The sequence below is a fragment of the Halichoeres trimaculatus genome, unplaced genomic scaffold (assembly GCF_033239565.1).
Source record: "Halichoeres trimaculatus isolate MK-OKI-2021-1 unplaced genomic scaffold, fHalTri1.1 fHalTri1_scaffold_5, whole genome shotgun sequence".
NCBI lineage: Eukaryota > Metazoa > Chordata > Actinopteri > Labriformes > Labridae > Halichoeres > Halichoeres trimaculatus.
Genome location: NW_027437183.1, coordinates 12,141,306 through 12,162,709, shown reverse-complemented (window position 1 = coordinate 12,162,709; position 21,404 = coordinate 12,141,306). Strand labels below are relative to the sequence as shown.

Genomic DNA, 21,404 nt, shown 5'->3' with positions numbered 1-21,404 from the left:
ACAACGCTAGAGAGCAGTGCTGTTCAAATACAATAATTGGACTGGCCTTTACAGGCCCATCTCTGCTATTATCACTCAACACAGGCTGCTGAAGAAAAAGAGAATTGTGAGAAAGGGAGGAATAAAACAAGAAAGGCATGAATACAGTGAAAACCTATTTTCTGGGAGGAGATTTGAACAGAGTGGAAAGGGAATATAAAACGATAAATGAGAAATGTGGATCATGAAGGAGCCAAAGACTAAGCAGGAAGACATCCCTCCCATTCATCCAACCAGCCCTGTCTAATCACATCCAGTCGGCTCTCCTCCCACTCCCTCGTTTCATTTTCACAGCTTAACGCAATCACATGTAGACCCAGGGGAACGGTCCCCGCCGAGCTGAGCATGCTGGGTGCAGAATGTCGGCAACACAATGAAGGCAACAGGTTTCTGTTTAAAGTCACGGCTGCTGCCACTGTGAGTCAGCAGATGAACAACAAACGAGCTATCTAACACTTTTTGATCTTGCAGTTAATGCAGCAGTCTGATGCATTATATGAAAACTGTATCAGCATCAGACACTCAGCTGAAGCTTGTTAGTCCAACATTAATCTGACAACTCCCTTTGTGCTCTGTGGGTTCCTGCTGAGCGTGTGATCCTTTTACAATTGTCAAACAACTATAATGGTTTGAAATGATGGTGTTAGCATCTTTAATGTGTCAAAAGATAGATTTAAATTGTTTCATAGTGATCATAGTAGATCTATTTTTCTTTAATAACATGGGGAAAAACATTAACTATTTTTCTCATTAATATGTATCCTTTTTTTATTTTATCTTAGGCCGTCCAAGGTGTACAAATCTGGACTGGGTTCTCTTATTGAATCACAGAGGGAGACTGCAAATGAAAAAAATATACACCTGAGTGGACTGAAGTTAAGCGTCTTTTTACAAATAGTTTCTTCATAACATAAAGAATGAACTTTTCTGAAATTAACTTAGGTTAGACTCTTTTTTCACCTACAGAGGAGAAGAGTCCTCCTAATCCAGACAGAACTCACTTTACTCACAGGGATGGCAATCGACGCAAGCCAGAACACACACTTTTCATGCAGTGGGTTTGGATCGCCCCCTAGTGTCCGCATGGTTTTACCTTGCATTTGCGATGCTCTGCAGGAGTTTGTGGGTTTGTTCTGAGAGGTCAGAAGGCACCAGGATCTCCACAGGACTGATCTTGAGGACACGGGCCTCCAGCTCAGAGCGAGACTGACCTTCAGGGAAGCAGTCCAGTAACACATCTCCAGTGCTGGGTTGAACCGCCTACAGCAACAAAAACATGCATCAAGTAAATGCAACAACAAAGAAAGCAAGTCTTTGATTGTTTATCACGGCAAGTTTTGTGTCCTTACTGGATTTAGATAAAATTACTTTACTTCTTTTTAAAGCTGAAGCTATAAAATGATAACTTTTGCATTTATTGTTAGGAAATAAATAATTATCTGCTAAAACTTAACTCCAATAAACAGATTCTCTTTATGCATCCACAACTCAGACTTACCACCAGCCCTACAGTGAGCTGCTTCTTTGGTTTGTCCCAGTTCTCACTGACACACAGCAGGAAACTGTCAGGAGGGTCCGACACAACATCCCCACAGGTCCCCTCCTCCTCGTCCCCCAGCCTGCAGACTGGGTTCACATCTTCAGAGACCATCAAGGACCAACAAACCATATAGACATTTACACAGATAGACATAGAGAAATCCACAGCTTTAAAGGATACCCTCTCCCACCAGAGTGGACTTTGTGTACAGCGCACTGAGCTGACGACTGAACAGGGCATTCCTATTGGCTCCTGAGGCCTTGATGGCTGACGTCTCTGTCTGTTTCACCACACCCACCTAGAAATCAAAGACAAGTATTAAAAGATACGAAACAAGCTAAGCGTAAACAGCTTATAAACACTAATCAAAACTGGTCTAGTACCTTGTGTCCATGCGACACCAGCCGTCGGACGTGAACAAACAGACGGTGTGTGGGGATACTGCACGTCATGAAGTTATGATCCAGATGACAGAAGATGTTCAGCTCCTTTGCTGCAACCTGTTCAAACACACACACAGGCCAGACAGAGTGCTGCTCAGCTTCTTCTTCCCTCAAAACATGCTTCAAAAACACTTTCAGCCTTAAATTCTAAAATAATCTTAATCACAACCACAAACCGGAATAATATTTCAACTGCAATTAAAAACACTTGGGTTATCTACTATTTTGTTGTTACTATCTAAAACTATAAAATGACTCATTGCTGATTTATATATGTCATGTACTGTATTTCATATCTACAGCTGTTTTTTAATCACTCCGTTACTGCCATATTACAGTATTTTTTCAAGGGGTTGCTTGAACCCAAATAACTGTTTTCCTCTCTTTCTTACTTTTTGTTGTTTTAAGGCACATGCACAAAGATAGTTTCCTTTCCCAGGTCTCACCTCAGCATCCTCTCCAAAGAACCTATACTTGTATCCACACTCCACAGCTAACAATGCGTCTTTGTGCTGCTGTTTCAGCTGAATGACCTGCTGCTCCAGGGGAGTGTATACACTCTTTGATCGTCTAGAGAGGGCGCTAGACTCCACAGGAGGACACAGATCTGCACTCTTTCCACTTTTCCCTCCTTTCCCTCCTGGCTTTGCAAACTGAGAAAAGTGGACCACCTGCAAAATGAAAAGAAAATACAGAGAATATCTCTTCTCTTTTCACACATCACAGTTTCACATAGTTCTCTACCGCAAGATTTTACTTCCTTATTTCTCACTAACGAAACAACAACTCTACATATTCTTTCCCCATTTCACAAAGAAACTTCACCATTACCATGGTGGTGGTCACAGCACCACCGTGGGAATGGTCATAGCACCACCATTCCCACGGTTGATGATGCTATGACCAACTTTACTGTTGTCTTTTTAAAAGTCAGGGGTCAGAGAAAGTGATTTTTATGCTGCCTTGCTTATAAAAGAGTAAGGTCATTCAATAACAAGTTCTGCCATTTAAAAAATATACTACTGTAAAGACATAATTTCAAAAGAGAAGTCGGAACTCCAACTTCATGCTCCAAATTTTGATTTTATAGACTTAAAAAGAAAAGTCTTTTCTCAAATTCAGTCACAGGACTCAAAGTTCCCACTCAAATCCACAATTTTAAAAAAATTATGTCTGATTTTTTTTTTTTTTTTTTACTGGCCAAACCCTCAGAAATGTCAGTGGCCCTAACAAAGAATGACTTTTTCAACTTTTTTCAACTTTTGCTTTTGACTTGCCAAGTTAACAGACTTGAAATCATGTCATGAAAAAACATGGCTAACCCAGGAAAATGTTGACTTAGCAGTTAAAACGTTTCCTTTTGGAAGTGACTTTTTGATTAAGAAAAAGTAACTACTTCAACATTTAGATGACGTCCCATGACAGTAATTTAGATGAATTCTAAAGAATATAATTTGATCACTTGTTTGCTTTTCACATCATCCATGTTTGTATCTCATAACATACAGAAAATTGTAAACAAGTTGAAACTCAAAGCGCTTGGAGACACGGACTGTGTCAATATGCTGGTTTTGACCTCTATCCTGAGGCCTTTTTCCTAAAATCACATGAGTCAAGTGAGTAATATAATAAAGCCAGTATTTATACTGGGTACCTGTTTAGGAGCAGCAGTTTCCTGTTCATTGTCCTCCTCTTCATCCTCATGCTCCTCCTCTGTCTGCATGGGTCTGTTGTTAATACAGTGTAAATCTGTGTTTTCATGAGCAGACCCAAAGCTGCTCCCTTGGGCACAGATTTTACTGCTAGGACCTTCTTGCCTCTTTTCCTCCTTTTGAACATCACAGTAGCCAACGCTGAAACTTTTGAGCTTCTCCAAGGTGGAAGAACAGAGGCTGCCTACTCCTCTGGGCAATGTGAGTGTGGCCTCTGACGAGAAAATGGTCTGATTAGGAGGTGCATATTGAAAAGAGACAACCCTAAATGTTTTTGTCTTTGTGGAGATTTTTTTCATATGGATGCATTAAGGATTCCAGTTCATGGATGGCAAAACCGACACTATAATGTGAGTCTTGTTTACATATCAGAGGCTCATCTCATACTCCACAAGCATATGACGCCTTTTGATCAAATCTAAATAGAGATGTGTGGGTTTAAGAGTGAACTCACCTTTAGTGCTTTGGTAGGAATCAGTCTCACAGTCCAAATCGTCCTCTTTTACCTCGTCTTGCACAGAAAGCTTGGCTCGTTTTGTTGGTAATCCAAAACTGTCATCGGGAGAAAGTTTCTGCTGCAGGGCGAAAGCAGTTGACATTGAAGAATTCGCATGGAGTAAAACATGTATGATCTGGAGGAGTCTGTGTTGGTAAAGTATTTATACGTGCACGCCTCACCTTGCCTCTTGAAAGCTTGTGTTCTGCAGGATTTGGGTTAATCCCACACTTAGAGCTGGAGGCATTTTTGCTGCTGCTTAGTCCACCAAAGTACCTGCTGATGGAGGCTTGAGTAGTGCACGTCTTTTTCTGAGACTTTGGCATGTTTCAATTCACAGTCATCTTAAATACATAAGAACTTAAAGTTCATAATATGCATGAAAATCTATGCACATGATATTTTAAGAGGAGAAGGGAGACTTTCGCTGTCCGGCTTTTCCAAACATAGCGGCGCATGTGCTGATCTCACAGACAGGCGCGTAAGTGACGCAGCGAGCGTCACGCCAATCAGAAGAAAACGAGGTTTCCGGTTACAACGTTTGAAAAACTCAATCACAAACCCTGACAATTTATTTAAAAAAAAAAGTTAGGTTTTTGACATGTAATGACGTTTATTAAAAGTAAGTGAAAGTGTTTTCCAGTGTGTCCTTTGGTTCACAAGATCGGTACCTTTATGAATATTTTCTTATTCTGCATTTGTATTCTTTATGATGTACCCTAAAGCTTCTCTAGAAATCTTTCTGTTTGTACCATGGCTTATCACCCTCCCTTGTCAGATGTAAAGTGCGGTAATGGGTCTACATTTTTTTCTGTTTTATTATTGTTATAACTTTTTTTGCTATTATAATAATAATAATAGTAATGATAATAATAATAATAATAATAATAATAATAATAATAATAATAATTATTATTATTATTATTATTATTATTATTATTATTATTATTATTATTATTATTATTATTATTATTATATTTTATTTTATTCATTTATTTATTTATCTTTTTTTTTTTTTTTTTTTGGGGGGGGGTCTTATCACAGTTTATGTTTCATCATCTTCTTCGTCTTCTTCTTCTTCTTCTTATTGTTATTATTGTTGTTATTATTATTATTATTATTATTATTATTATTATTATTATTATTATTACTATTACTATTATTTTATTATTATAACAATAATAATAATAATAATGATAATAATAATAACAGCAACAATAATAACAATAAGAAGAAGAAGAAGAAGAAGACGAAGAAGACGATGAAACATAAACTGTGATAAGACCCCCCCCCCCCCCCCCCAAAAAAAAAAAGATAAATAAATAAATGAATAAAATAAAATAAAAAGATAAATAAATAAATAAATAAATAAATAAATAAATAAATAAATAAATAAATAAAATAATTAAGAAATAAAAAGTACATTCTGCTTAAATGAATAACAAAATTTAAAAAAAAAAAATCTACAAAATGTTAGTAAAGCATGTTTGGTCTTTTCCTGGACCAAACACTTTCAAGGATCCAGTTTAGTGCTGTTCTTGAATGCAGCTCCCTCTCTACCCCTCCCTGTTCTGAGCAGACCACTTTATATAATGCAGCTGGAGCCTTTTGGTGGGCCTCTTGCTGCTGCCTGTTAAAGCTCCGCCCTGTTAGAATCCCAGTTTTCTTCTGGTGGTGAAAGGGATGACTGGGATTTTATGGTACCACCACTTTATTTCAATAGGAGAAAATCTCTTTTGCAAATATAGACCTGCAGCTGTTTTTGCCCCTCTTACTTTTTTTTTGTTTTCCTTTATACATTTTTGGTTGCTTACCAACTGGGTTTGCTTGTTGCTTTCTTTTGTTGTGTAACTATTTTGTTTTCTTTCAGAAAATCCAACTACTTTGGGAGGCTAGGCATTCAGGGTTAGAGTCCCCCACCTTTTGCATGCAAGTTTGACACTGGGGCATGATAGACTGCACCTTATTGTGATGAGGATTGGTGTGTGTGTGTGTGTGTGTGTGTGTGTGTGTGTGTGTGTGTGTGTGTGTGTGTGTGTGTGTGTGTGTGTGTGTGTGTGTGTGTGTGTGTGTGTGTGTGTGTGTGTGTGTGTGTGTGTGTTCTGTTACACTAAGTTTATTTTGTTTGGTTGGATTTCTTGTTTTTAACTTAAATTTGGTTAGTAAGTTTATGTTGGGGAGTGCATCATAGTTTTTTATTTATTTATTTTTTACTCATGTGGAAGGCCTACGTTAAATATCGTAAAAATATAATACTCTTTAACCCTCATTTGTTTTTTTCTCCCCTCTTAGATAAATGATCAAGTTTTGACTTTCTTTCCTTTTTCATAAACTTTGGAACTTATTTTGAAACCCTGTCTCTGCCTTCATCAGTCCTTACCTGTTTGACTGTGTTTAATTAAATAAAGGTGGGACTTAAGGCGAAGTTTCTGGGGTGTAAGTCCCTAGGTGGCATTGCTGATTGCTAAAACTGTTTTAAACTTTATATCTGTATATCTGCCCTGCCCCTCATCAGCAAATAATTATACCGTGTTTTTCCTTATAACAGTTTACATATAAACAGTAATAAACACATGGTTATACTTTACAACGTAACCTGATGATCAAGGCTCCAAAAAGACAACACAAGTCGGTGAGCAACCGTTAGAGTTAAAAACACTGGCTGAGCCATAAATCTGGTTGTAATCATGGACTCTGACCTGATTTTTAAGACACAAAGTCAGCTTACCATCACTTAGATACTGTGTCAGTAGGACCTGAAAAAATGGTCCATGCGTTTAGCTTCAGCTAACCTAGAAAGTGAATCACATCACTCCAGTTCTGAGGTCTTTACACTGGCTTCTTAGATCAGATGGTCATATTTCAGTCTGCAGAGTCAGAAACAAACATGGAGAAGCAGCATTCAGTTTTTATGCCCCAAACATCTGGATTTGAACAAATTTACTCATTGCACAACTCCACTCTAACTTTATTCTTGCATCTCAAAATCAGTTTACACTAGTGTAATCTTCTGTTTTTGTCATTTCATTTCTTACTTGAATTTTAATGTTCTCTTTGAATTGGTTTTAAATGTTTTCTTCAATGTGTTTTGTTGACCTTTTGTAATTATTCTTTATGCCTTGAAGCACTTTGATTAGTCCTGTTACAGAAATGTGGTACAAACTTGCCTTTCCTTTCCAAAACACAAACCATTTAATCTCAGTGAGATAGGGATCAAATGGTGGTCAACCTCAAGAACAGGCCTCTAAAAACCTCTTTCCTGTTTATCATCATCTTGTGGGGAAAGTATTGCGAAACTCCTTGAGATTCTTTTGCTTTCACTGTGTGCCAAACTGCAGTGCAGGCAGCAGTTTTGGATTTGTGCCTTGAGACATGAGGGTGTGTAACAGAAATATGGAATAAAACTATCACAGAGCTTTGAGTAATGCTGAGAAAATGCTGAAAATGATTATTCCCCATGCTTTCCTACAAAATAATCAAGAGTTGATTTTGATGTAATCAGATTATTTCAGAAACACATGCCCAGTTTGTTTAAATGTGTCCATATGTGGAAAACTACCTAAAGAAAATGATTACTTCTAAATACTTTTGGTGCCCTGCTGTGTTTTAGTTTTTTGCATTTTACTGATGACTGTGTCTGGCAGTAAGAGCAGATCAAATGTTAACTTACTGGATCAGCATGTCAAGTTACTTTCCGTCAAAGTTTTCCATTTGTTTCAACATGTCTGATTCCGCATCCTGTGTCAACTCATCATTAAATCAGTTCAGCAGAGGTGAAGAAATGATCTGAGGAAGTGTCTCTCTCCAGTATAAGGGAATATGTAGAAGAAAAGCAGACGTGAAAACTCTTTTTTTCCACATAGAAACATTCTAGCATCCGTTACTTTTCTGCAAATGTGGAACAAATCAAAGTATTTTTCTTCATTTCCAGAAACAAAGTATTTGTAAGCCCTGAAATAATGAGGTCACTTCAGGACTGACGTTATTCAGGTCATTTGGGAGGAGGTCTTTGTGAGGAAATGCAAATGTCGACTTGGCTGATAGAGGGAAAAAAAGGAGGAAACGCTTTTATTCTCATCTCTTGCAGGGCTGATCAACATACTGCTTCTCCTCCTGTTCACCATGAAGGCTTACGGAGCTCTGATTCTGTTTGTGACTCTGTCTGCAGGTAAGAATAGACTTTGTGTTCACAGTTTGCTCACTGATTGATCATTGCTGTTGATAGAAAAGAAGAAGAATGCATTTGTTTGTTTGTTTTTTTAGTGTGGTGGTGCCCGAAAGTTAAGGGAACAATTAACTCCTTGAGGAAAATGGCTTTGCTGGGTTTCTGTCAGCTTTTATCTGATAGTTACATTTCTTGTTCTGGTAAACTGCATGCAAATAACAATAACAAATGGCAAAAGTTTGATCAGTAAGTCAAACTTACTCCTGGCTACATCTTTTGCTCAAATTCCCAGTTTCCAGCCTTAATATTCTGTTATTTACAGTACTTTACAGGTCTGGCAGAAAATGTATTTCTAAAGCATATAACTGCCACTTCAGAGTCTCATTATTTTTTTACTCTGTGGTTGTGTGGAGGTATAAATTTCTGTTAAGTTGCCAAGAAATGGTGGGTGTGGACGTCTTGGGAAAAGTCATGAAACCTCTTAACACTGCGTGGTATTTTGCACATCTTGAGCTCATGTTTTGTCTCTCTGTATAGCATATGGATTAAGATGCTACACATGCACTGCTGCAGACCCCAAATCCTGCACTGGCACCTCAACCTGTGCGGCAATCTTCGATCGGTGTTACACCCTCGAAGTGAACGGTAAAAATTTCTAACATTAAATTTCTTGTGGCAATAGAGCAAGTTCCAAGCTCTCACTAGAATCAGTCATCAAAAAGATAAAGCAACATTTTTCTGTAATTGAATGATGGTGGCTGCTGGGTTTTTGATAATGTTCCCTTTGCATTTTGCAGCCTTAACCGTGGTCACAAAGGGCTGCCAGAACAGCGCAGCATGCATTGGAGCCTTTTCCTGCTGCGAAGGGGACCTGTGTAACAGTGCCGTACCAACTGGCCCTGGTGTCCTCCTGCTGCTGGTTTCCTCAGCCATCGTGGCTCTCTTTCTCTGAAGCTCTGGGATTTTCTGATGTCTGTGCTGCACTTTTTGTATTGTGTGTGTGTGTGACTGAATAAATACAGCTTCAGATAAATAAAAATGTATTAAGTTGCATTTACAGATAAACAGGATGCTTTATTTGACATTAGACTGTGATGAGAACAAGGTGCACAATTATCACAGAGGAATGAGAGGTGTTAGTGGCTAATGTGACTTCACAGGTTCTAAGTTTGGTTGATTACACATTGTCATCTTTGTCTTGGTTTAACAGCTACCCAGCCACAACTTGCACACTTGTTTTGCTGACAGTGTAACCCTACATGAGATTCTGAATAAATACGTGGTTATATGATGCGTGCAGGGATGCAAAATGAGGAAGAAACAGATGCTTCTGTATTCCAATCTGGATAAAGTTAGTCTAATCAAAACAAAGGACAATACGACCTGCAGTCAGTTCCAGGCTGACACAACAATTGAAAAAGCAATCTTTATCCAGCTAGAGTCTTAAAACTTTGCTTATATGTAAGTATCACCTAATAAATGGTATGTATCTTTTTCTCTCCAAAAAGAGCAACAGGTGATTGTAATGACTGTATGTCCTGCTACTTCCAACACTAGTGAATAAAATGAGCTCATTTAGCTGTAAAGAGTTAAATAAAACAAAGCTTTTTTTTTTTTAATCAAAATCAAAATCAGTTGAGGTTTTTGGTTCTGCTGAAGTGTGCAACGAGATTCAACCACAGACATTTCAGTTACCTTCTGCGCCTTGTATCTGTAAGTAAAAGTGGTGCTTAGTATTATTAGTGGTGTTAACAGGACATTTTTAACAAGGCTTCTCTTAATAAGAACTGAATTTTCCTGGGATCAATTTCCTAGTTCCAAGTTAAAAGTTAAGTGATATCAGGTTGAGGACTCAAAGGTGGAAGACAGCGTCTCTATAAAGTCAGAAAGTGACCTGCTTACCAAAAACCAAGAGTGGAGAATTTCTGAGTCTCTTGGATGTATTTGGTGTATTTGTGCAATCACATGTCTTACACAGGAAAGCCCTAAAATGAAAGTAGGTCAATGAATCATTTCTGGGGAAAAAAAAAAAAACATCCAAGAGCAGTGGAAAATTGATGCTGCCTTTTGTTGCGTAACAGCATTGTAAAAAGACAACACACATTACAGAAGGGAAAACTATAACCTGGATGTATGAAGTTGATGCACTTGTGATGAAACAGCTGAATACCTTGCGTGAGTTAAAAACACAGAAGAAGCTCTTCCTGCAGCCAGTGAAAGTTCAACTTGGCTCTTAACTCAACTTTATTTATCCAGCACATTTTATTCATGAGAGCTGGCGGCTAAGAGTGCTTGGGAACAGTTGGGAAAAAAGGGTGCAGTGTAAAAGGGTCATATTTCAACATTCTTCTAATAAACAAGCTAATTTGTTTTCCATTGTGGAATGATGTTTAAAGTTTTGCTGTATTAGTTCAACCGTTAAAATCAAACATTAAATGAAAGTACTTTGTCAGAATATCAAGATGTCATAATATTTAGTTAAAAAAATATAAGTTTTCTTAATATTCCTCTACTTTCCAATCTGTTTAGTCTGAGTGATTGCTTTTCAGGAACTTGCTCTCATTCAGTGCAAAACAAGCCTCAAGTCAAATTAGGTTTTTACTTAAAGCCCTTTTTCCTATGGTAATCAAAGTGAAATCCCAGAGGCTGAGCACATTCAAAATGATGTGAAGTACTTCACCTGTGCAGCACCTCAAAGAGAGTGTTATTATTTTTATCTTTAACTTCATTACACATTCATTAACTGTGGACTTTTCATTGGGCTCCAAACATCGGCATCATTTGAGTTCAGCTTTGAAAACATGTTTAAGCTGTTATGGATCACTGACTTCATTCATTCATGTCAGTCTGACTAGCTGTGTGAAAGAGACTCCTTATTGAAGCTTTGTTCCTTCAGGGTGCAGTCAAAGAGAGTGAAGTAATGAACAGAAATCCTTCTCATTAGATTTGTGCATGGATTACATGAAATTACTCTGGGATCAAATGATGGTGTAAACTCTGAATACCAAACCTTAGTAAAACGTGCTCTTTATATAACAGAAGACTTTTCATTGAGCCCTTATAGTGAGTGGAGAATAGTGATTAAATACATTGGAGATAACATACACATGATTGATGTGATTAATAATGCTGTGTATGGTCAGGCAACCTGAAGATTTAAAAAGTGAACCAGCAGACAAACTTGGGCTGTTGTTTCTCAGTTGGCCCCAGGTGAAGGACATCCTTCAGGCAAAGCCAGGTTACATGATGCATGCAGGGATGCAAAATGAGGAAGAAACAGATGCTTCCGTATTCAAATCTAGATAAATTTGTCTACAAATCAACAAAAAACAAATGTCTTCTCCAGCATATTCTTTTCGTTTTTAAAAGTCTTTGCCACTATACCAATGTTTTGCAACCTAAAGTTCAAAGTTTACTCCTGGTCCTGAACACAACAATTGAAAAAGCAATCTGGATCCTGTTACAGTCATGAAACTTTGGTCATATCTGGGTGTCATCAAATAGATGGTATGTATCTTGTTCTATCCAAAAAGAGCAACATACAGCCCATCTGAGTCATTTTATGTAAATAGATATACATGCTTTTAATGTATTGTCTCATACTGTTGTCCTGTCATCAGTAACAGACCACAGTGCCTTTGTGTACGTTTGTGCCAAGCATGATCAATTTAATTCAAATACACATTAAATTCAGAATTATTATCATTACAATTTTTGCAGATTATCTTTTTTTTTTTTTTTTTTCATTTTTCTTGAAGCCTATTATAGTCAGATGAACTTAAAAATCAGGTTGAAATGATTGCAAAGCCTGTTTTCCCTGCTATTTCAAACACAGTGATATAATGAACAGGCTCATTTAGCTGTGAAAGGTTAAACAAAACAAAGCTGTGGGGTTTGTTTTTGTCAATGTCAGTTGAGGTTAACTTTCCACTGTGTTACTTTTTTACATTCCATTACTATTTATGGTTCTCCTAAAGTGTGCAACGAGATTCAACCACAGACATTTCAGTTACCTTCTGCGCCTTGTATCTGTAACTTTAAGTGGTGCTCAGTATTATCAGTAGTGTTTACAGGACATTTCAAACAAGGCTTCTCTTCATAAGAACTGAATTTTCCTGGGATCAATTTCCTAGTTCCAATTTGCAAGTAAAATGATATCAGGTTGAGGACTTCGAGGTGGAAGAAAGCGTCTCTATAAAGTCATTAAGAATCCTTTACATAGTCATTTCTTTATCAAATACCAGGTTATATTGTCATAACAAAAGACATTTTCACTTATTTCAGCTGTTTTATTTTATAGTTTAAAAGCTCTGTGAAAGTGACCTATTTACCAAAAACCAAGAGTGGAGAATTTCTGAGTCTCTTGGATGTATTTGGTGTATTTGTGCAATCATAAGTTTTACATAAGAGTACAAAAAATCTGTACAAAATGAAAGTAAATTATTGAATTATTACTAGAAAAAAAACATCCAAGAGCTGTGGAAAATTTGTGCTGCCTTATGTTACGTAACAGCATTGTAATAAGACAGTGGGAACTATTTAACACATATTACAGAAGGGATGAAACAGCTGCATACCTTAAGTGAGTAAAAAAAAAAAACACAGAAGCAGCCTGCAGCTCTTCCTGCAGCCAGTGAAAGTTCAACTTGGCTCTTAACTCAATTTTATTTATCCAGCACATTTCATGCATGAGAGCTGGCATCTAAAGTTAATACACTAAAGGAGTAGAAAAGATGAAGATTTTAAAAATCTTATAAGGTTCATGGCTTAATGATAATAAAATAAGTAGAAGTCATTAGAATCAGTTATCATAGGTTGAAGTTTAACAAAACAAACAAACCAAAAAACCCTTAAAAAAACTCACAAAAGGATGTGAGCCACAGAGCTTTGGTTCTTGTTTGGGACACATGGGAAACATTTAAAAAGGGAGTATTCAAGAACCGAAGTGATCTCTGAAACGCTAAAAACATGTAATGACTGAAACGTGTGGAGAATTGACAGTGTGGCTAAAAAAACAGAACAAAAGAATTTCAATTTCACTTCTCTATAAATGAGACAAGTAAAATAAAAAGCAGGCAACAAGGGCAGAGTATTTAACAGAGGCAGTAAAAAGAGAGTTAATGTATCTGTACAGCTAGTGATAAAAGCACAAGATAACATTTCTGCATCTCTGTGACAAACAATAAGTGCTCATGAATCTACTCAAACAAGTTCCATTCATCCATTTTCTTCCACTTATCCGGGGTTGGGTCGCGGGGGCAGCAGCCTGAGCAGGGAAGCCCAGACTTCCTTCTCCCTAGCCACTTCATCCAGCTCCTCCGGGGGGATCCCAAGACGTTCCCAGGCCTGCCGAGAAATGTAGTCTCTCTAGAGTGTCCTGGGTCTGCCCTGGGGTCTCCTCTCGGTGGGACGTGCCCTGAACACCTCACCAGGGAGGCGTCCAGGAGGCATCCTCATTAGATGCCCGAGCCACCTCATCTGGCTCCTCCCAACCCGGAGGAGCAGGAGCTCTACTCTGAGCTCCTCCCGATAGCCGAGCTTCTCACCCTATCTCTAAGGGAGAGCCCGGCCACCCTACGGAGGAAGCTCATTTCAGCCGCTTGTACCCGCGATCTTGTTCCTTCGGTCACTACCCAAAGCTCATGACCATAGGTGAGGGTGGGAACGAAGATCGACCGGTAAACAGAGAGTTTTGCCTTCTGGCTCAGCTCCCTCTTCACCACGACAGACCTGTGCAGAGTCCGCATTACTGCAGACGCTGCACCAATCCGCCTGTCGACCTCTCGCTCCACCCTTTTCCAGCTGAGGACCATAGACTCGGATTTGGAGGTGCTGATTCTCATCCCAGCTTCACACTGGGCTGCGAACCGATCCAGAGAGAGTTGAAGGTCACGGCTTGAAGCCAACAGGACCACATCATCTGCAAAAAGCAGTGATCCAATCCTGAGGTCACCAAACTGGACCCCCTTGACTCCCTGGCTGTGCCTAGAAATTCTGTCCATAAAAGTTATGAACAGAATCGGTGACAAAGGGCAGCCTTGGCGGAGTCCAACCCTCACTGGAAACGAGTCCAACTTACTGCCAGCAATGCAGACCAAGCTCTGGCACCGGTCGAACAGGGAACTGACAGCTCGTAACAAGCAGCCCAACACCCCATACTACCGGAGAACCCGCCACAGGACTCCCAGAGGGACACGGTCGAATGTTTTCTCCAAGTCCACAAAACACATGCGGACAGGTTGGGCAAACTCCCATGCACCCTCGAGGACCCTGCTGAGGGTATAGAGCTGGTCCACAGTTCCATGGCCAGGACAAAAACCACATTGCTCCTCCTGAATCCGAGGTTCGACTATCCTACGGACCCTCCTCTCCAGTACCCCCGAATAGACTTTACCAGGGAGGCTGAGGAGTGTGATCCCCCTGTAGTTGGAACACACCCTCCGGTCCCCCTTCTTAAAAAGAGGGACCACCACCCCGGTCTGCCAATCCTCAAACAAGATCTAAAATTCAAATCAGTCACTACAACAGCTCTTCAGTTTGTGAAGCAGGTGACTCACTGTGGCTTTGAAACGAGAAGTTCAACTTCTGCTGCTGCAGGCTTACCATTGAGCAAGACCTGACCACAAAACTGAGCAGCTTGTAGTCTAAGATAGACTGATGACATGATAAAGTATTTAGCTCAGTCATTCTGATGACTTTGCTAATGCTGATTCCAACAAAATGGGCTCATGGTGGTCATGTACTGATGAACAACGAGGGTTATACTTATTTATACCATTTTAATTATACACTCTCCTGCTCAAAGTCTCTGTAAAAAGTGTGACAAAGTGTGAGTGCTTGACATTTACAGCCTGTGAAACAGGAACTGGTGACTGCAAAACTCGGAGAAAAACAGATACTAATGTGGAAAAACATGCAGAGCACAGAGTGTGTGTATGCATGTGTGTGTGTGTGTGTGTGTGTGTGTGTGTGTATGTGTGCATGTGTGTATCTAACTGTCCTCCACAGATGGTAATTAGCCTGGGGGAGTAGAAGTTCATGTGTTTCACTCCCCCAGAAACAGGAATGATATGATGCTTGTACTCTGGAAACAATCACTGAAAAGGGAAACCACCCCAGATGACCCTTCCTACATTGTTGGAACAAACTGTCAGATACTTGATGTTCTTGGGTTCTGATTCAGAGCAATGAGGACAGAATTCGTGAACTGCCCCAGCACATGTTGTAGTTAGGGAAATGTAACTAACACAGAGTCTGTAACTGCACATTCTAGATGCATTGTTAATAAATTTGTGATCGACCAAGAACTTGGACGTCACCTTCTCATCTGTCCCCATCGATGATCACACGTGTATGGGTATAAGGTGAAACAATGGAGTCATATTGGATTTCTTGGTGGATGTGGGTTTAGAAAAGGTTTAGTTTTACCCTGACCAGTCCAGAAAAGTGTCTCATTTCAAGTTATTAAAGGTGAAAATGACATCTGCACTGCTTGTGGGAAGTAACAAAAAAATCTACCAAGGGAACAAGAGAAAAGTTACTTGTATTATTCTTATTCTAGTTTTTCTTTTTTTTTGGTCCATTAGCAGACATTTTTTGGCTTACAAGCAATTCAGACCTCATTTTTGTCTTTAAAAAACTTGAACAAAGACATTTTTTCCGGACCAATAAGTTGAATGTGGCTTATATCGTGTATGATAATTGTTGCCAGGCACCGCCCTGTTGGCTATAGCTGCCTTTTGCAGCAGCTCTCTCTTCTTTGTCTGTTTCTTGTAATTTTTTGTCTCTTTTTCATAATCTTTGTATTTGAAGTGGATCATTACTTTGTATGGCTCATTTGTTGGTCATGGACACCAAACTTTTTGTGGCTTCAGTGATATTTTTACTACTTTTTCTCTTGTGTTTGTCTGGATCCTACATGTAACCATGGCTGCATTGTTTACGTGTGCACTAACCTCTTTGCAGCCTGTAGCATGTCAATGCTAACTGGTGTAAGGCCTGATGTCTCCCCACAAGGTGAGGAGAAGGAGGTGAGGACGACGTGCTGGTTCTCAGGCGTGAGCTAAGAAGTGACCACATGGACCTGTCCTTCAATCCATCATTATTGGGAACGTAAGATCTATCTCCAATAAGATGGACCAGCTAGCCGTGCTAACCTAGCAACAGAGGGAATACCAGAGGGCAGAGTAGCATCATGCTATTCACAGACATGGCTAACAGAGCTAACATCAGACACCAACGCCATTTTGGAGGAACTTCACCTGCTGTGAGCAGACAGGATCTAGGAGACAGAGATGTAGCATGACTGAAGAAGCTCAGTCTTGGACCCTGTGGAGGTGGAGGCTGGATGAACTGGACAATGATGGACAAGCTGTCAGCATCTATGTTCTTATGGATCTTTTTGCACTTTCTATACACTTTCTTACTTTTGTTTTCTTGATTGCTGCTGTGACTTCAATTTTGTTGTACTTGTTACTATGACAATAAATTTCTTTTCTATTCTTCTTTTCTATAATAAGACAATTTTTACTTTAAATAAGAAAAAAACACCTGATAAGATTTTAGTTTTTTGCAGTGTAGCCATTTCTAACAGACAATAGATCTAGATGGGCTCCAAAGAAAAAGGCTCCTCAGGGAATAACACGAAGGAATTTGGACAACGTTTATGAAATAGTTAAGCTGAAAGTGAATAATTTGTTTCTTATTAAAACAAATATATTCAAATCATTATCCACTGTTGGCATTCAAAGACTCCATGCAGTGTTAAGTCAATGTTAAGTTTTCAGGGATTATCTGGTTGAAATGACAGACTTATTCTCAGACTATGCATGCTGTGTTATTCCATGAGCAGGTGAATACTCCAAAAGGTCAAGTAAAGTAAATATCATAAATGACAAAATATACAGCTTTTGACTTCAGGGGATGAACTTTCTTCCGAAAGTGTACCTTCAAAGACGGGACAAATATGTTCAGATGAAGGGAAAACAAAGCAATTATCAGAGTGACCTCTTTTGCTGCCTGTAATTATAACTTATCGCCACTAGCGTGGCAAAAGAGATTGACAGAGTTGAAAAATGTAACTTTGAAATCAAGAACAAAAACCTTTTAACTAATACAAGTGCTCGACTGGTAAAATAAAAAATACACACATTTTGCGCTGTTAGTTTAGCACCATGGCATGCTAGCAATATTGGCCCACTTGTAGTCACAATAACAACAGCTTCTAATGATGAGCTTTTGTTGTTCATTATGCAATCTAATTTCCCTCTACACAACTTTTTGTAACTTTTTTTTTTTAGGATGGACAACAATAAACATTTTCTTTGGGTCAACATTGCCTTGGGTGTTCAATTCTCTGAGCAGGAATGAGTGGTGTTCTGAGAAGAAGGAGAGAAACAGGTTTTGTTCAGACTTTGTTAACCTTCCCAAATCAAATAAAAAGCAGAACAAAGTCAAAAAAGAGTCAGGAGTTTTTGGTCCTTCGCATGTGACCTGTAACCCCAAATAACACTAGTTAGTTGCTCCTTGACAGGTTATCTAAATATTTGGAGTAGAACCATATGTATTGTTTTTATGGCGCCCGGTGATGCAGCCCTTGGGGCAGTTATTCAATCTGCAACCAGAGATAATTTCAGACTTATACTTTTTGTATTTACCTACATGAGTGTAGCTGCACGTTTGTCTCTGGGATTATTTACCTACTTTACCTGGATGGGGCGGGAGTTTGGTGTAGCTGTCATAATTTAAGCAGACACAGAGGTTACAGTATATAAAGGCAGCATTGTTTGAAGGAGTTTTCATTTTTACCCTGGTTTTCCTTTGGTACTGCAAACCAAAAGTTATTTGTCACTCCACATGATGCAGTTTTTTGGAGCTCTGGTTCTGTTTTTCACTCTGTCCACAGGTAAGATCACCTGATACATGCCTTTTGTATTTTAGTTTGACATTGCAGCACTAAAAGTTGAAGTTGTTGCAAAATAAGAAAAGATACAGTGGTCTGAAAGTAAGAGTAGGGTTTTTAATTTTCTTCAATTTTTTGAATGAAGGGAATAATTTTCTGACACTAAAAATTATTCTGTGGCTCAAAAGAAAATTTCCTTAAAGCTTGCTATTATTTAAACAAAAAAAAAAGAAGAAGAAGAAAAAGAAAGAAAGAAAAGCATGACTCTGTCCTGTGTGTCTGCATAGCATGTGGGCTTAAGTGCTTCACCTGTGGACCAACCACTCCAATCTGCTCAGTTGCTCTGGACTGTCCTCCTGGTACAGACCGATGTTTCGCCAACAATGTGTTAGGTACAATTCTTCTTTCTAAGTTTTTGTGTTAATATTCACTATTACACTACTTCACGGGAAGCCTGGTGGCTTTCACTTATTCATTGTTTCACTTCTTCCGTATCTTGCAGGCGCTGTCACCAAGGGTTGCATATTCAAAGATGGCTGTATAGCCCCTTTAACATGCTGTGAGGGGGACATGTGTAACAGTGCCACACCCTCCAGTCTCGACATCTTGCCGCCCGGCTTGGGTTCCCTTTTCCCCTTTGGTTCTGGAGTCTGCCTCGTACCTTCTTGTTCCCTTGTGGTCTTGCTGGTGGTGTCCACAGCCATTATTCTCATTTTTCACTGAAGCTCTGGAACATGAAGCAGCATAAAAATGACTTTATCTCTGTTTTCCTCCCGTTGATTGAGTAGCAAGAAGAAAAATGAAGAGTCACAGTTGGATTTATGTGGACATCAAGAAGTTTGTTAAAGCTCACTAGGCAAAAAGAAATCCGTTAATAAGATTTTTTATTTTGCAAAATATCCAAAAAGCAGTAACTACTCTGTGTTTCAGAATTATTAGTGATATATAGCCATGAGTATATAGACTCAAATGATCCTTTGCTCACACATTTATTGTTGTTGCTCCAAAAGTGGCAGTGCTGCTGTGATGCATGATAGATGTGATGATAAAAAAACTTCTGTGGCAATGCAGTTTATTTTTGAGCACAGCAACAACCACTATCTCACCATCTTCTTCTACAACTGGTGCTGGTAACCACTAAACACAAAAACACATATGGCGGTCACTTCAGCCTGTCCGCTCTGTGTTGCGGTAGAATAAATGTACAAGTTTGCAGCCTCGGTTGAAGGGGACCAGCTTCTTGAAATGATATAAAAGGCTCACTCTAAGTTAACATGTTTTACATTAAGGTGAAAACTCATTAAACAAACTTGTGAATATTATGGCCTGTTCTTACAAAGTTTGCTTCACTAAATGCCACTGCCTTTAAAATCAAGAGCGGTGAAATCAATGATCAGATAATCCTCTTCTTGGTGTCCACATAATGTCTCTTTTTTTCTCATGTAAAATTCAAAATGCTGCGTACAGCCTGTCATAAGGTGTACTGAAAATGTGAGTTATATCAGCCACATTAAAACTGCAAGTATTATGTCTTAGTTAGCTTTAGTTTGCAAATGACCTCTGGTTAGTCTATAATGGGTGCATTTTTCAATCCTGTCAACGACTTACAATACTTGTAACACATTTTTTGTTTTTGCAAGTTCTCATAATTTTTAATAAATCTTAAAATTCCCTTCAAACACAGCAGTTGATTCTCTGATATCTTAGTCATGGGGAGATTAGACTAATCAGAATATAATAGCACTTTCAAATGTTGATGTTTAGAGACTTCAGACCGCATTTCAATGTAAAATAACGTATTCTTTTAACCTCATCAGGTTGCCTACAGTTTATGTGAGCATTCAGAGGCCTCATAGCTAACACTCTAGATAGCTTGCTAGCATAACCTAGCATACCCTTATGCTAGCTAACATCAAAGTTTTTGTTTTTCCATCAGCACATATCTAACGGTAAAAGTAACTCGGAACACTGACTGTATTAGACTTGTTTTTAATGTAGTCTATCATGTTTGGATCTTTAATGCTGTTGTTTGCTGATACCTGGAGCTAGCTAATGAGCTGTGTTTGTATTGTCTGGTGCCACTACAAACCCCACGTTTGGTGTTTTTCTTTTGTAATGTAAAAAGGAAACGCCACTTTTTTATTATTATTATTTTTTAAATGTTATAACATCAACATTTTTTATGTTGAAATAAAATTGTCAGACTTCCAACTCAAACTCTATGAAACTAGGATAGCATTAAAATATCTTGATTGACCCCTAGTATCTGCCTTTTTTTTTTTTTTTTTTTTTTTTGACTGTAAACACTGTTGTTGTAGTGGTTGTTTATTTTAGAAGCAAGCTCATCACACTAAACAATAAAAGATGCATGCTGTGTTCATGTATAGTTAAAACGAGCATTTTAAACAGTCTATGATTTTAGGCAATCTTTCCATTTTTTCAACTAAACCTTCTCTGTTTTAGTGGCTTCTAGGTGAGAACCAAAAAAATGACAAAAAAAAAAAAAAAAAAAAAAAAAAGGCTTTACATACCTGACTGAACATGTTGTCAAGGCTTAATTTGACTGTCAGACATCAAAAGTTTGTCAACAAGTGATATAAGGATGTGTGACTTTAGCGCCCCTTGGTGGTAGAATCAAGAACACTAGAACTAAAACTTTTCAATAAAATGATTACTACTTTATCACAGAAAGTCATCAGAATGGTTGAGCAATGACTCAAAACCCTTAAAAACATTTTAATACCACATCTATAGCAGGGAATTATTCACAAATATAAGTATACAGATCACTAAAGAAAAAATAGTGTGGTACATGCCACTGCACAGTGTATCAAGTCGTTCCTGTAAACAGGTACTGTCAGGGAAGAACAAACGATTTAACTCACATGAGAGAATTTAAATTTCACTCCAAACCAAAGAGGTAGAGATCCCTCGCAACTACAATGCCTGGCAATATATTATTAGCTTCAGGTTGATTCCTTTTTTGCACAGGAAGAAGTCTGGAAATAAAATGCACTATTTCCAAACTTCCAGATTAAATGCTGTTTATATTATTGAGAATTCAAAAAATCAATCAAACAAGTTTTATAAACTATTTACAACTCCTTT

General features: G+C 38.5%; 2 protein-coding genes across 2 annotated transcripts in view; one reads left to right on the top strand and one right to left on the bottom strand.

Annotated features, from left to right (window-relative positions):
- msh3 (mutS homolog 3 (E. coli)) overlaps positions 1-4,748 on the bottom strand; it is a 44,837-nt gene extending 40,089 nt beyond the window's left edge. The window contains exons 1-8 of the mRNA XM_074671339.1: positions 4,413-4,748; positions 4,189-4,309; positions 3,677-3,948; positions 2,469-2,693; positions 1,963-2,079; positions 1,760-1,877; positions 1,538-1,677; positions 1,133-1,299 (exon numbers count right to left, since the gene is read on the bottom strand). Coding sequence (XP_074527440.1) covers positions 1,133-1,299; positions 1,538-1,677; positions 1,760-1,877; positions 1,963-2,079; positions 2,469-2,693; positions 3,677-3,948; positions 4,189-4,309; positions 4,413-4,556 — 1,304 coding nt within the window. The 5' untranslated portion in view covers positions 4,557-4,748. The remainder of the gene's footprint in view (positions 1-1,132; positions 1,300-1,537; positions 1,678-1,759; positions 1,878-1,962; positions 2,080-2,468; positions 2,694-3,676; positions 3,949-4,188; positions 4,310-4,412) is intronic.
- Positions 4,749-8,240: 3,492 nt separating this feature from the next.
- Positions 8,241-12,079, top strand: LOC141789894 (lymphocyte antigen 6G-like). The gene is made up of 3 exons (XM_074669417.1): positions 8,241-8,398; positions 8,933-9,040; positions 9,193-12,079. Exons 1-3 carry the CDS (start codon positions 8,353-8,355, stop codon positions 9,345-9,347), a joined length of 309 nt encoding a protein of 102 aa, XP_074525518.1. The 5' UTR covers positions 8,241-8,352; the 3' UTR covers positions 9,348-12,079.
- The last annotated feature ends 9,325 nt before the right edge of the window (positions 12,080-21,404 follow it).